Genomic DNA, 16,649 nt, shown 5'->3' with positions numbered 1-16,649 from the left:
GCGCGCCCCTCAGCGTGTCGCGGCCGAGAGCCGCTCAGCGTGACCGAGCTGCGCGCCCCTCAGCGTGTCGCGGCCGAGAGCCACTCAGCGTGACCGAGCTGCGCGCAGCGCGGCTCAACCCTACACCGCGATTCATTTCGCATATGAACTGGAAACATACAGAGAAATTATACGTCGTTTGCATCGCCACACATTCCAAACCACGGCCGGGGCATCTCTCAGGCCCTTCTTGGCGAGTGCAGAGGAGGTTCACGGGAATGAAAGGGTTAATGTATGAGGAGCGATTGATGCCTGAGGGGGGGAAAGAGAGACAGAGAGAGTGTGTGTGTGTGAGTTGAGTGTGTGCGAGTGAGTGTGAGCGTGTGTGTGTGAGAGAGAGAGAGTATGGATTGCGTTAAAACCTATCGAATATTGAAAGGCCTTGAGAAAGGTCGTGCAGAGTCAAGGACACATCTCCAAAATAGGGGGCTGCCCATTTAGAATTGGGATGGGGAGGAATTTCTTCAGCCAGAGATGGTGAATCTGAGGAATTCTGTACCACAGACGGCTGTGGAGGCCAAATCAGTCGGCATATTTAAAGCGGAGACTGATATGTTCTTCATCCGTTAGGGTGTCAAAGGTTATGGGAGAAAAAGGTCAGTCATGATGAAATGACAGAGCAGGCTCAATGGGCCAACTGGCCTAATTCTGCTCCGATGTCTGATTGTGAGGTTTGAATACACTGACTGTGCTGATACGGGGAAGTTCTGGGATTTTGACCCTATGGCAGTGAAGGAACAACAATAATTTCCCAGGCCAGGACGGTGTGCGGTGGGCGGACGGACGGAGAGCGTGGTGGACCTCGCGCTGTTGCTGCCCTCATCCTTGCACCCGGTAGATCTGGTAGGTTCAGAATGTGCTGTCTGAAGGGTGTTGTAGACACCACAAAACTTTGTACTGTGTGTCGATGGGGTGTGAGTGTATAGGTGTAGCTGGTGTGGTTATCAAGGGGCCACTGTGTCCTGGAGGTGTGAGATTTCTTCATTGTCCTTGAGCTCTCAAGAACCCCCACATTCTCCTTATTGCTGCCATCGGGAAGGAGGTACAGGAGACTCAGGATCCTCACCACCAGGTTCTTAAGAGCATAAGGCAGAATTAGGCCATTTGGCCCATCAAGTCTCCCTACCATTTCATCATGGCTGATCCATTTGCCCCTCAGCCCCAATCTTCTGCCTTCATCCTGTAACCCCTCATGCCCTGACTAATTAAGAATCTATCAATCTCTGCCTTAAATATACATAAAGACTTGGCCTCCACAGCTGCCTGTGCAAAGAATTCCACAGATTCACCACTCTCTGGCTAAAGAAATTCCTCCTCATCTCCATTCTGAAAGGACACCCCTCTATTCTGAGGCTGTGTCCACTGGTCCTAGACTCCCCCACCAAAGGAAACATCCTCTCCACATCCACTCTATCGAGGCCTTTCAATGTTCGATAGGTTTCAGTGAGATCCCCTCTCATTATTCTGAATTCCAGTGAGTACAGACACAGAGCTATCAAACACTCCTCATATGATAAGCCTTTCAACACTGAAATAATTTTCGTGAACCTCCTTTGAACCCTCTCCAATGTCAGCACATCCCTTTTTAGATAAAGGGCCCAAACCACTCCCAGTACTCCAAATGTGGGCTCACCAGTGCCTCATGAAGCCTCAACATTACATCCTTGCTTTTATATTCTAGTCCTCTTGAGATGAATGCTAACATTGCATTTGACTTCCTCACCACCGACACAACCTGCAATAACCTTTAGGGAACCCTCCACAGCTTGCTGAGCTCCTCCAGCATTTTGTGTGTGTTCCTTTAACTTCCCACTAAATGTTACTCTCTTTGGTCTTATGTTGGCATTGACTTCCCTTGTCAGCCACGGTTGCCTCATCTAGACTTTAAAATCTTCTTCTTTGGGATATGTGTATCTATCCTGCACCTTCCGAAATGCTCCCAGAAACTCGAGCCACTGCTGTTCCACCATCATCTTACTAGTGTCCTCTTCCCATCTACTTTGGCCAGCTCCTCTTTCAGGCCCTTTACTCCACTGTAATACTGATACAGCTGACTTTAGATCATAAGACCATAAGACATAGCAGCAGAACTGTGCCATTTTGCCTAAGGAGTCTGCTCCCCCATTCAATCATGGATGATCCTTTTTTCCCCTCTTCAGCCCACTCCCAGCCTTCTCCCCGTAAACTTTGACGCCATGTCCAATCAAGAACCTATCAATCTCAGCCTTAAATACACCCAATGACCTGGCCTCCGTAGCTGCATGTGGTAATAAATTCCACAGATTCACCACCCTTTGGCTAAAGAAATTTCTCCACCTCTCTGTTTTGAAAGGGCACCCCCCTATCCCGAGGCTATGCTCTCTTGTCCTAGACTCTCTCACCATGGGAAACATCATTTCCACATCAACTCTGTCTAGGCCTTTCAACATTCAAAAGGTTTCAATGAGATCCCCCCTTATCCTTCTGAATTCCAGCGAGTACAGACCCAGAGCCATCAAATGTTCCTCGTATGATAATCTAGAATCATCCTTGTGAACCTCCTCTGGACCCTCTCCAATGTCAGCACATCTTTTCTAAGATGAGGAGCCTAAAATTGTTCACAATACTCAAGGTGAGGCCTCACCAGTGCCTTATAAAGCCTCAGCATCACATCCTTGCTCTTGTATTCTAAACTTCTTGAAATGAATGCTAACATGGCATTTGCCTTCCTCTCCTAACCTTCAGGGTGTATTTCATTTGCCACTTTCTTGCCCATTCTCCTAACCTAAGTCTTTCTGCAGCCTACCTGTTCCTCAATACTACCTGCCCCTCCACCAATCTTCATATCATCTGCAAACTTGGCAACAAAGCCATCTAAATCATTGATATACAGCATTAAAAGAAGTGCTCCCAACACCAACCCCCGTGGAACACCACTAGTCACTGGCAGCCAACTAGAAAAGAATCTTTTTATTCCCACTCACTGCCATCTACCAATCAGCCAATGCTCTAGCCATCTTAGTAACTTTCTTGTAATACCATGGGCTCTTAACTTGGTAAGTAGCCTTACGTGTGGCACCTTGTCAGAGGCCTTCTGAAATTCCAAATATACAACATCCACTGGATCCCCTTTATCTATCCTACTTGTAACCTCCTCAAAGAACTCCAACAGGTTTGTCAGGAAGGATTTTCCCTGAAGGAAACCATGCTGACTTTGTACTACCTTGTCCTGTGTCACCAAGCACTCCAGAACTTCATCCTTAAAAATTGACTCCAACATCTTCCCAACCACTGAGGTCAGGCTAACTGGTCTATAATTTCCTTTCCGTTGCCTCCCTCCTTTCTTAAAGAGTGGAGTGACATTTGTAATTTTCCTCCAGAACCATAGCAGAGTCCAATGATTTTTGAAAGATCCTTACTAATGCCTCCACAATCTCTACCACTACCCCTAGGGTGCAGTTCATCTGGTTCACTTTTAGGTCTTTCAGCTTTTTGAGCACCTTCTCCCTTGTAATAGTAACTGCACTGACTTCTCTTCCCTCACATCCTTCAACACCTGGCACACATTTTAGTGTCTTCCACAATGAAGACTGATGCAAAATACTCATTTAGTTTGATCTGCCATCTCCTTGCAGCATCCTCAGGCCTATCACTTTGAACAGCTCTAGAAAACCTGCCCATAAGCATATTGGTCCCCCTTGGGTTCAGCAATAACCTGTCCCTTTTGTACAGGTCACACCTTCCCCAGAAGAGATCCCAATGATCCAGAAATCTGAACTCCTGCCCCCCCCCCCACCGCACCAGTTCCTCAGCCACACATTCACCTGCCTGATTATCCCATTCTTGCCCTCACTGGTGTGTGGCACAGACAGCAATCTGGAGATTACTACTCTGAAGGTCCTGTTTTTCAACTTCCTACCTAGCTCCCTAAAATCTCTCTTCAGGACCTGCTCACCCTTCCTATCTACATCACCGGTACATATTGGCACCAAGACTTCTTTCTGGCTGCTCAGCCTCCTCCTTTAGAATATGATGGATCCAGTCCAAGACCTCTCTCTGACTCTGGCACCTGGGTGGCAACATATCATTTGGGTGTCTCTATCACACCCACAGAATCTCATCTCTGTTCCTCTGCCTATGGGATCTCCTGTAACTACTGCAGTCCCCTTCACCTCCGCGCTCTTCTGATCCACAGCACCAGACTCAGAGCCAGAGACCCGGTCACTGTGGTTCCCTCCCCCATCCCCCGGCAGATCGTTCCCCTCAACAGTCTCTAAAGTGGTACACTTATTGTTGAGGGGAACAGGTACCCTGCACTGGCTGACAATTTCCTTCCTTCTCCTGATAGTCACCCAGCCTCCTGCAGCCTAGGAGTGACTACCTCCCTGTAGCTCCCATCTGTCTCCTCCTTGTTCTCTCACGTTGCAGCTCCAGTTCCTGAACACTCTCTCTGAGGAGCTGCAACTCAGTGCAGATGTAGTTATTCGTGAGGCTGGAGGTCTCCCAGGATTCTCTCTCTCTCACACACACAACAAAACACTGCCCCAGAGCTATTCTTACTGCACCTACTGCGCCTAGCAGACAACAAGTGAAGCGCAAAGAGGAAAAAGAAACTTAACCGATACTTACCTCGCCCAAGCCTGATGAGCCAAAGCCACTTCAACATTGGTCCACTCACACAATAGCCACTTCAATACTAGTCCACTTACACAATAGCCGGTCCAACATCAGTCCACTCACACAATAGCCACTCCAACACTGGTCCACTCACATAATAGACACTCCAACACTGGTCCACTCACACAATAGCTGCTCCAACACCACTCCACTCCCACAATAGCCGCTCCAGCACCGGTCCACTCACACAATAACCACTCCAACACCGGTCCACTCACACAATAGCCGCTCCAACAGCGGTCCACTCACACAATAGCCACTCCAACACTGCTCCACTCCCACAATAGCCGCTCCAACACCACTCCACTCCCACAATAGCTGCTCCAACACCGGTCCACTCACACAATAGCCACTCCAACACTGGTCCACTCATACAATAGCCGCTCCAACACTGGTCCACTCACACAATAGCCGCTCCAACACTGGTCCACTCACACAATAGCCGTTCCAACACTGGTCCACTCACACAATAGCTGCTCCAACACTGGTCCACTCACACAATAGCCGCTTTGCTTGTGCCTGCCTAATTTTTATTTGCCCTTTATAATTTATTCCACTGAGTGATTGGTCACATTCCAACTCTGAAAAACTGCCACAAAGTGCTGCTTTTTAAATCTTGAGTACGAAACTAAGGTTCAGGAATGATTATTAGCCCTCAATCATCAGGCTCCTGAACCAGAGGGGATAACTTCACTTGTCCCATCATCGAGCTGTTGTCAAACCTATGAACTCACTTTCAAGGACTCTTCATCTCATGTTCTTGACATCCATCGCGTATTTATTATTCTGAGTTTGTTTGCTTTTGTCTGTTGACATTTGCAGCGTTTGTTGTCTTTTGTACACTGGCTTGTGTGCGTTTTTTTTGATACTCTTGTATTTCTTTCTAGTTTCTTGTACGAAAACAAATCTCGGTAGTATGTGGTGACACATATGTACTTCGATAATAAGTTGACTTTGAACTTGGAAGTTGCGCTCACCTAGGTGGGGTGTGCATTTTCCATCACCCTCCTGACTGGAGCCGTATAGACAGTGGACAGGCTCTGGGGAGTAACACACCATGGGGTTTTCAATATCTGACCTGCTCCTGAGGCCACGCTGTGTGTACATGGTGACTCCGGTTCAGTCTGTGGTCGCTGGGAACCCCCAGGGCATTGTGACAGTGCTGCAGGGAACAGTGCTGTGGAGTGTCAGGGGGCGAGGGTTGGATTTTCTGTATCGTCATTGTCCGGCACTGTTTGGGGTGATTGTTACTGTCACCACCAGACCAGTCCTGGATATTGTCCAGGAGACAAAAGAGATGGTAGATGCTGCAATCTGCAGCAACAAAGTGCTGAAAGAACCCAGTGGACCAGCAGCATCTGTGGAGGGGAATAGATTGTCAATGTTTTAACTTTTCACTTGGACGCTTAGAAGGAGATGGTTGGTTAACCCCTGCCGGGATGTAGGCTGTGGCCAGTGTGAGAGAGAGGAAATGGTTGGTTAACCCCTGCCGGGATTTAGGTTGCAGCCGGTGTAAGAGAGAGGCACCATAAAGAGGTGACGAGGGGAATGAGTGCGAGGCTGGGAGGTGACAGGGAATGCAGATGGAATATATTCTGTAAGGAAGGTGAAGGACAGAACCAAGATTTGTCTGGCTGTTACTGCATTTAATTGTGAATTGCTTCACTATCTGACTGTAATACCCTGGTTTAAGGCCATGCATTATTTTATTAATACAGTTATGCAGTTGGGTATTTTATTTTCTGTGGATTTTCTCAAAAATGCAATGTTATTTTAATTACACTGTACAATCAAGTATTTCATTTTTGCTGTAAATAAAAAAAAAAGTTGATTAAGCTAGGCTTGTTGAATTAGCCCATACAATTTGTCTGGTTGACATTTCTACGAGACAGTGCGGGACTGAAGGAGAATGGACATTGCAGAAGAACAATGAAACGTTCACAGTGACAGAGAGAATGTACAAACTCCTTACAGGTGGAGGGGGCTGCAGCTGAACTCTAAGCAAGGGACACTGTGGTACCTTATCATCTTGCAGTTTATTGTTTACCTGAACTGCACTTTCTTTGTAGCCCATACACTTTATTCTGCATTGTTATTGTACCTCATTCTACCTCAATGCACTGTGTAATCATCTGATCTGTATGAACAGTGTGTAAAACGAGCTTTTCACTGTACCTCAGTACTAACGATCAACCAACAATAATAATAATGCCTCCTTCATTTGCGTAGGGTACAATTCCAGCAAGTAGAGTGTTCTCCCCATCTGATTCCAATTTAATCCAGCTTTCCGGGATGCTGACCTGATATTGAGAGCAGCATCTCGCACTTCCCTTCCAAGTTCAGCTCCCTTCCCCAGGGTTCTAATGCAGTCAAGGGGTGAGTCCAGAACGAGCTCGTGACCAGGTTAAAGTAATAGAGCACTAAAGTACAGAAACAGGCCCTTTGGCCCATATAGTCCATGCCAAACGATCATTCTGCCTTGTCCCATCAACCTGCACCCGGACCATTGCCCTCCATACCCGTTCCATCCATTTTCCTATCCAAATTTCTCTTAAATGCTGAAATCAAAACCGCATCAACCATTTCTGCTGGCACTCGTTTCACACTTTCACCCTATAATTTTCCATCTTATTCTGAGTGCCTTTCTTACAAACAGAACATTAGCAACATGATTTTTGTTGAACAAGGGCAGCTCAGCAGCATAGTCAATTTTCCTTTCATCATTCTGCTGAGGATGGTGCACAGAGCACGTGGGTGGTAATTGGCCAGGGTGGATTTGTCCTGCTTCTCGTGGACAGGACATACCTGGACAAGTTTCCACATTGCTGAGTGAATGCCAGTGGCGTAGTGGTACTGGAACAGGATGACCAAGGGCATGGACAACTCGGGAGCACAGGTCTTCTGGAACAGGGTGACTGAGGGTGTGGCCAGTGCTTGAGCACAGGTTTTCAGTGCTGGTGCTGAATGTTTAACAGGGCCACAGCTTGTGCAGAACTAATGCCTTTCATGGTGTCTTATTGGAATCAGATTTAATATCACTGACGAGTCATGAAATTTGTTGTTTTGTGGCAACAGTACTGTTCCAAACAAATATACTAAAATTTGTAATAAATGTTTATAAAAATTTAATTAAGTAGTGCAAAATAGTCATGAATAATAATACTGAGGTAGTGTTCATGGGTTCAGTGTCCATTCAGAAATCTGATGGCAGAGGGGAAGAAGCTGTTCCTGAATCACTGAGTGTGAGCCTTCAGGCTCCTGTACCTCCTCCCTGGTGGTACAATGAGAAGAGGGCACGTCCTGGGTGATGGGGGTCCTTAACATAGATGCCACCGTTTCTGAGGCATTGCCGTTTGAAGATGCCCTCAGTGCCGGGGAGGCTGGTGCCCATGGTGGATCTGGCTGAGTTTACAACTCTCTGCAGCTTTTCCCATCCTGACAGAGATGCAACCAGTTCAAATGCTCTACATGGTACATCTGTAGAGATTCGTTAAGAGTTTTTTAATAAGATGCCAAATCTCCTCAGACTCCAAATAAAATTTGGCCGCAGGTTTGTAGCAGCTGGAGTGAACAGAACTGGCTGAAGACCGGTGTCTACCGTGCTGGGCAGCTCGGAGGATCTCACCCACTCAGTACTTCTGGCTGAAGATTCTTGCAAAAGTTTGTGATTCCCTTTGCCTTCACAAAACGCTGGAGGAACTCAGCAAGTCAGGCAGCATCTATGGAGGGGAATGAACAATCAATGTTTCAGACCAAGACCCTTCACCAGGACTGGAAAGGAAGGAGGCAGTTATCTTCCACCCACCTCCTCCCTCACGCACCCACCTTTCCCCTCTCCTGGTCTCACCTATCACCTGCCAGCTTGTACGCCTTCCACTCCCCCACCTTCTTCCCCCTTCCTCTCGAGTCCTGATGAGGTGTCTCAGCCTGAAACGTCGACTCTTTATTCCCCCCCCCCAAGATGCTGCCTGAGCTGCTGAGTTCCTCCAGTATTTTGTGTGTGTTGCTCTGGATTTCCAGCATCTGCAGAATCTCGCGTTTCTTTTTGCACTGGTGTGCTGGGCTCCCACGTGGCTGAGAACAGCACAATCTGTGGAGCCTCACCATTCCCAACTTGGTGTGGGGGGGTCATGGGTCAGATCTATGCCCCAGTGGGGGTGATGGACTGAGGACTCGGACGAGTTGGTCTATGCCCCAGTGGGGGTGATGGACTGAGGACTCTGAGCTGGTCTATGCCCAGGTGGGGATGATGGACTGAGGACTCGGACGAGCTGGTCTATGCCCCAGTGGAGGTGAGGGACTGAGGACTCTGAGCTGGTCCACGCCCCAGTGGGGGTGATGGACTGAGGACTCGGACGAGTTGGTCTATGCCCCAGTGGGGGTGATGGACTGAGGACTCTGAGCTGGTCTATGCCCAGGTGGGGATGATGGACTGAGGACTCGGACGAGCTGGTCTATGTCCCAGTGGGGGTGAGGGACTGAGGACTCTGAGCTGGTCTATGCCCCAGTGGGGGTGATGGACTGAGGACTCTGAGCTGGTCTATGCCCCAGTGGGGGAGATGGACTGAGGACTCTGAGCTGGTCTATGCCCCAGTGGAGGTGAGGGACTGAGGACTCTGAGCTGGTCTATGCCCCAGTGGGGGTGATGGACTGAGGACTCTGAGCTGGTCTATGCCCCAGTGGGGGTGATGGACAGAGGACTCAGACGAGCTGGTCTCGGTATCCTGTGCCCCCATTGGGGTAGTGGACTTAGAACTCATGACATAACATCCAGCGATTGGAGCCTTCAACGGGATCCCATAACATCCCCCCACCCACCTCCTGCTCAATGGTCCAACCACACAGTCCCTCCCAACTGACAGCACATACACTCCTCGGTATAAAGAATTTTATTTCATAAATATTCACAGGTGGATCACAGGGAAGACCCACAGGTGCACACGGAAGGTGTGAGGGTGCAGTCTGTCCTGGTCTCCCAGAGAGGCAGCTACCCGCCAACCCTCAGAGAGCAGATGAGGGGGATAGAGGTAGGGGGTGGTGACCCAGCACTCTCCAGAGGTAGGACGGGGACAGGAACAGGAACGGGGACAGGGTCAGACCAGTGGAAGACATTATTGTGTAAATCTCTACGTCCACCCAGCAACTCACATCCAGCATCCCCCTCCCCCCCAGCACCCGGAACACGTCCCATTAAATGTGTAGAACACCATCAGGGCTGTGTGTGTGTGTGTGTGTGTGTGTGTGTGTGTGTGTGTACACATATACAAAGTACACAGTGTATCAACAGTCAGCGTGGATAGATTGCACACATCAGTGTGTAGGTACACTCATACTGTGCTATGAGTGTGTGGGACAGACAGGGAGGGGGGAGGTGGAGCTCCCTCACACAGGGAGGGGCGAGCGTGGAGCTCCCTCACTCGGGGATGGGCGAGCGTGGAGCTCCCTCACTCAGGGAGGGGCGAGCGTGGAGCTCCCTCACGTGGGGAGGGGGGATGTGGAGCTCCCTCACTCGGGGAGGGGTGAGCGTGGAGCTCCCTCACTCGGGGAGGGGCGAGTGTGGATCTCCCTCATGTGGAGAGGGGGGATGTGGAGCTCCCTCATGTTGGGAGGGGCGAGTGTGGAGCTCCCTCACTCGGGGAGGGGTGAGTGTGGAGCTCCCTCACTCAGAGAGGGGGGATGTGGAGCTCCCTCACGTGGGGAGGGGGGATGTGGAGCTCCCTCACTCGGGGAGGGGGGATGTGGAGCTCCCTCACGTGGGGAGGGGGGATGTGGAGCTCCCTCACTCGGGGAGGGGGGATGTGGAGCTCCCTCACGTGGGGAGGGGGGATGTGGAGCTCCCTCACTCGGGGAGGGGTGAGCGTGGAGCTCCCTCACTCGGGGAGGGGCGTTGTGGCCCTGGTACCCAGACAAGGGTGGGCAGTGCCTGAGGAACATGACAGAGACACAGCCCCTCCATACACCACCCCCCCCACACACTGTGACAGTCCCAACCACTCCTGGAATCCCACACAGTGGGCAAACCCTTGGATTCTCGACAGAAAATAAAACAGTATGTGCCTAGCTCCTGCCAGACACACTTTAAAACCCTCCTGCAGACCTCTGCCTCACCACCACCCACCCACCTTCCCTCCGTGGTCAGCGGAAGGAACACCCTCTCTGTTCACCGACCGTGCTGGTCTATTATCTCCAAGTCAGTGGTTTCGGGGAATGCCCCCGGCCACTGATCCCACTGCTGGGACACGACTCATCGGGGGGTCGGGGGGGTGGGGCGACGCAGAACGGGGTCTCACTGTCCCAGGAACACTGGCCAACTGTCCAAACTCTGCAATACAGGGAAACCAAAATTCACAAAAGAATTCCATCCCCATGGCCCCTGATTGGGACTGTGCAGGAGACTGGACTGAGGGGCTAGAGACCAGAGCAAGTCTATCTGTCTGTTTCTGTCTATTTGTGCCTGTCTGTCTGTGGCCCTGCCTGTCAGTGTCTCTGTCTGTCTGTCTGCCTGACTGCCTATTGCCCTGTCTGTCTGTGGCCCTGTCTGTGTCTGTCTGTCTGTCTGTGGCCCTGTCTGTGTCTGTCTATCAGTCTGTGTCTCTGTCTGTCTTCCTCCACCAGTTCAGGCTTTGCTGACGAGGCCAAGCTCTCTCTCTGTGGCTCCACATTGAGCCTTGAGCCAGTGTGACCCCAGATCTCACTGTGGCTGAACCCGGAGCCCATTCCTGTGGCCGAGCCGAGGCCAGTGACTGACTGTAGCTGGTGGGACTGCCCAAATGCACGGGTGACCCCAAACAGCGGGTGACCCCTGGCTGCATTCCGGTGGGAGATCCTGGCCTGGTGATTGACCCTGACCCCTCCCCCGGTGGCTGACCTCGGCTGGACTAGGCGAGCAGACGCACGGAGCCATTATCTGATCCGAGCAACAGCAGCCGCTTGGCTGGCAGCACAGCGAGGGAAGTCAGCACTCCGCGGAAGTTCTCCAGACTCAGCTTGCTGCTGGCCGCGGGGACGGCACCGTCCAGCGAGTAGATCCCGATCCGGTTGGCCACCGTGCCCGCCACGATCTCGTCACCATAGAGATCGAAGGTGTGCACAGGGTCAGAGGGCGACTTGTAGAGCTGCAGAGGTTTCGGCTCGGACTCCGTCCACACGGTAAGGGAGTGGTCAGTTGAAGAGCTGACCAGAACGTTCCCCTCGGCACACTGGGGGGGGGGGGGAGAGAGAGAGAGCACAGTCAGGGACAGAGGGGCACTTGCCCAACCAGACCCTCACCTCCCCAAAGCAGGTCCCCTCAGCGCTGGTCACCACCAACTGGACTGGAGGGAGAGAAAGGGAGGGGTGGAAGGGAGAGCGGAGAGGGCGAGGGAGAGCGGGGGGGGAGGGAGAGCGGGGACGGGGAAAGCAGGGGTGGGGAAAGCGGGGAGGGGCGAGGGAGAGCGGGGAGGGGCGAGGGAGAGCGGGATGAGGGAGAGCAGCCTCACCAAGGACTTGTCAACTACAACACAATGTCCAAACTTGTTGGCACATGATAAAATAGGCCGTAGTCAGCATAATTCCTTTAAGAGAATACCTTGCTTGACAAATTTGTTGGAATTCTTTGAAGAAGTAACAAGCAGGCTAGACAAAGGAGAATCAGTTGAAGTTGCGTACTTCGATTTTCAGAAGACCTTTGACAAGGTGCCACACGTGAGGCTGCTTGACAAGCTACGAGCCCATGGTATTACAGGAAAGATTATAGCATGGATAAAGCAGTGGCTGATTGGCAGGAGGCAAAGAGTGGGAATAAAGGTGCCTTTTCTGGTTGGGGGCAGTAACTAGTGGTGTTCCACAGGGGTCTGTGTTGGGACCAATTCTTTTTATGTTCTATGTCAATGACGGAATTGATGGCTTTGCTGCCAAGTTTGCAGATGATACGAAGATAGGTGGAGAGGTAGGTAGTTTTGAGGAAGTAGAGAAGCCACAGAAGGACTGAGACAGGTTCGGAGAACAAGCAGAGAAGTGGCTGATGGAATACCACGCCGAGAGTGTATAGTCATGCACTTGGGTAGAGGAAATTAAAAGGTAGACTATTATCTAAATGAAGAGAAAATAGAACAAAAACTGAGGTGCAGAGGGAGAGAGGAGACCTTGTGCAGGATTCTCTAAAGGTTCACTTGCAGGTTGAGTCCGTGGTGAGGAAGGCAAACTCGATGTTAGCATTCATTTCGAGAGGACTAGAATATAAAAGCAAGGATTTAACGTTGCGGCTTTATAAAGCACTGGAGAGAACTCACTTGGAGAGCTAAGAGCAGTTTTGGACCCCTTATCTTAGAAAAGGTGTACTGAAACTATAGAGGGTTCAAAAGAGGTTCACAGAAATGATTCAAGGATTGAACAGCTTGTCATATGAAGAACATTTGATGGCTCTGGGCCTGTAGTCACTAAAATTCAGAAGAATGAGGGGTGACCTCATTGAAACTTATCGAATAGTGAAAGGCCTTGACAGAGTGGATGTGAAGAGGATGTTTCCTGTATTGGGAGAGTCTAAGACCAGAGGACACAGCCTCAAAATAGAGGGGCATCCTTTCAGAATGGAGATTAGGAGGAATTTCTTTGGCCAGAGACTGGTGAATCTGGGAATTTGTTAGCACATGTGATAGTGGAGGCCAAGTCTTTATGGATAGTTATGGCAGAGGTTAATAGATTTTTGATTAGTCAGGGCATGAAGGGATACAGGGAGAAGGCAGGAGACTGGGGCTGAGAGGAAAAATGGATCAGCCATGATGAAGTGGCAGAGCAGAGTCGATGGGCCAAATGGCCTAATTCCACTCCTATATTTTAAGGTCTCGTGATCTTTTTTACCACCCTGTCTACCTGTGATGCCACTTTCAAGAAGCTATCCACTTGTACTGTTCGGTCTTGCTGTTCCATTACATTGACCATTCAAAGTACAAGGCCTACACTGGCTTGACTTTCCTAAATGCATCAGCTCACACTTACGACAAATACAGATGGGCCCAGGACTCTAGTGGTTCTGAAGGTGCCCAGGCAAGTTGAGAAGTTGGGAACTAGATAGTCGACAGTATGTCCATCATTCAAACACAACCCCAGCCACCCCCACCCCACCCCTACCTTCAGCTGAAGTATGTCACTCTCATGGGCTGGCCACACCTTCAGGATGAGGCCGGTCCTGATGTCCAGCAGGTAAATGTACCCCGAGGAAAAGCCCACGGCCACCGAACGTCCACCGGGGCTGACGGACATACAGCGGATTAGTCCAGCACTGGCGTTCATCCCGAGCCGAAACTCATGCTGCCAGGGAACGACATACTCATCAGTCTACCATGTCCTACAGCACACCCCTTCCCCGGCCAAGGAATTCCAAAAGACTAGAAACAATTCCCAAAAAAGTCCAACCTCCCCTCCCTACACACCATCCCACCTCCCCATCCAACCTCCCCTCCCTACGCACCATCCCACCTCCCTATCCCACCTCCCCGTCCAACCTCCCCTCCTTACGCACCATCTCACCTCCCCATCCAACCTCCCCTCCCTATGCACTATCCCACCTCCCCATCCAACCTCCCCTTCATCCCACCTCCCCGTCCAACCTCCCCTCCCTACACACCATCCCACCTCCCCATCCAACCTCCCCTCCCTATGCACCATCTCACCTCCCCATCCAACCTCCCCTCCCTATGCACCATCCCCAACACCACCCGCATCCTCCGTCCCACCCACTTTTTAAACAAAACTATAAAAGTTTATTTACATGACAAATGCACAAAGAACAAACATTCATTATTTATAAGGCAGTGAATAATTCACATTCAGATATGATTACTACAGTCAATACTGAGGGGCCCACCACTACCGGAAATTCCCCATTGTACCCAACGTGACAGCATGCTCCCTCTCCAAGGACAGCCGGACACGAACACACCCCCACAGTGTGACCCTCCCTCGGTACCACCCCTCCCACGGCGTGACCCTCCCTCGGTACCACCCCTCCCACAGGGTGACCCTCCCCCGGTACCACCCCCCCACAGTGTGACCCTCCCTCGGTACCACCCCCACCCATGGCATGACCCTCCCTCAGTATCACCCCCCCCCAAAGTGTGACCCTCCCTCAATACCACCCTCCCCACGGTGTGACCCCCCTTCGGTACCACCCCTCCCACAGTGTGACCCTCCCTCAGTACCACCACTCACAGTGTGACCCTCCCTCGGTACCACCCCTCCCACAGTGTGACCCTCCCTCGGTACCACCCCCCCCACAGTGTGCCCCTCCCTCAGTACCACCCCCCCACGGTGTGACCCTCCCTCAGTACCACCCCTTCCACAGTGTGACCCCTCCCTCAGTACCACCCCTCCCACAGTGTGACCCTCCCTCAGTACCATCCCCCACAGTGTGACCCTCCCTCAGTACCACCCCTCCCACAGTGTGACTCTCCCTCGGTACCACCCCTCCCACAGTGTGACCCTCCCTCAGTACCACCCCTCCCACAGTGTGACCCTCCCTCAGTACCATCCCCCACAGTGTGACCCTCCCTCAGTACCACCCCTCCCACAGTGTGACTCTCCCTCGGTACCACCCCTCCCACAGTGTGACCCTCCCTCAGTACCACCCCTCCCACAGTGTGCCCCTCCCTCGGTACCACCTGCAGTCCGGGTTTGCGGGGGTCGATGAAGTGAAGCACAGAGTCTGACGTTCCCACCAGGAGGCTGCAGTGAGGGGAGGGCATGGCTGTCAGAGCTGTGATCGGATTCCGAGAATCAAAACCATCGAATACCCGGATCGACTTTCCTGGAAAACACAAGTGTCAGAGCCAGGGGGGGGAGTGGAAACGACTGCGGGACAAGGTGGGAGGGGGAGACACTGGTGTTGGATTGGGAATTGGTGAGATCACCGATCTGCAGGGGGTGGGGTGGCAGGCCTGGTGACTGCCCCACCCCAACAAAGGAAGATGTGGGGGTGGTGACCACTCTCCCCCCTACCCCGCCACCCCATAGCTCCCAGCCCACTGGGTGGCCCCCGTTACGGGTGTTACCCCCCCCCCCGCAGGTACGCAAGGCTCTCCCACCAGGTGTCTCCTCACCGTGAGCTCCCGGGGTGGGGCTGCCCCAGCAAGGTTCAGTCCCCCAGGGTGAGCAGGTTTGACACTAGTGGGTATACGTTGAAGGTAAGGGGATGCGTAGGTAAGGGGACCCCAGTCACTTTTTTGTACACTTTAGAAATTTTGCAAGTGTCTTTGGTGACATACCAAGTCTCTTCAAATTCCTGATGAAATACAGACACTGTCACGAGTCCTTTTTAACTACATCAATATGTTGGGCCCAGGATAGATCTTTAGACATGTTGACGCCCAGGGAATTGTAACTGCTCACCCTTTCCACTGCTAATCTCTCCACGTGGAGAAGGTGGGAATCTTCTCCTACCTTCTGCACATCCATTACAACAAAGTCCTTTCAGGCTGTGGGGACCTCTGCTCCTCTGGACCTCTTTTCTCCACTTCACTCTACAGGTAGAGTCAAAGTGAAGTGAAGTACAGCACAGAAACAGGCCCTTTGGCCCATCTAGTCCATGCCAAAAGCATTTAAACTGCCTAGTCCCATTGATCTGCACCAGGACCCAAGCCCTCTATACCTATCCAAACTTTGCTTAAACATTGAAACCGAGCTCGCCACCACCCCTTGAGCTGGCATGACCCTCTGAGTGAAGAAGTTTCTCGTCATGTTCCCCCAAACTTTTCACCTTTCACCCTTACCCACGACCTCTGGTTGTAGTCCCACCCAACCTGAGTGGAAAAAAACCTGCATGCATTTACCCTGTCTATACCCCTCATAATTTTGTGTACCTCTATCAAATCTCCCCTCAATCTTTTATGAAGTCCCAACCTATTCAATCTTCCCTTTTAATTCAGTTCCTCCAGACTGGTAACATCCTTTTCTATTTTCTCTGCACTCTTTCAATCTTA

The 16,649-nt window shown here is 51.2% G+C and overlaps 1 protein-coding gene across 1 annotated transcript in view; it reads right to left on the bottom strand.

Annotated features, from left to right (window-relative positions):
• Positions 1-6,453: 6,453 nt before the first annotated feature.
• The window catches only part of wdr81 (WD repeat domain 81), a 39,312-nt gene continuing 29,116 nt past the window's right edge, over positions 6,454-16,649 (bottom strand). Inside the window, exons 9-12 of the mRNA XM_072242853.1 lie at positions 15,333-15,478; positions 13,804-13,983; positions 11,564-11,894; positions 6,454-8,414 (exon numbers count right to left, since the gene is read on the bottom strand). Coding sequence (XP_072098954.1) covers positions 11,574-11,894; positions 13,804-13,983; positions 15,333-15,478 — 647 coding nt within the window. The 3' untranslated portion in view covers positions 6,454-8,414; positions 11,564-11,573. The remainder of the gene's footprint in view (positions 8,415-11,563; positions 11,895-13,803; positions 13,984-15,332; positions 15,479-16,649) is intronic.

Source organism: Mobula birostris, chromosome 25, assembly GCF_030028105.1.
Source record: "Mobula birostris isolate sMobBir1 chromosome 25, sMobBir1.hap1, whole genome shotgun sequence".
Lineage (NCBI taxonomy): Eukaryota > Metazoa > Chordata > Chondrichthyes > Myliobatiformes > Myliobatidae > Mobula > Mobula birostris.
Note: the sequence above shows the minus strand (reverse complement) of the source record. Positions and strands in the feature narration are given on the sequence as shown.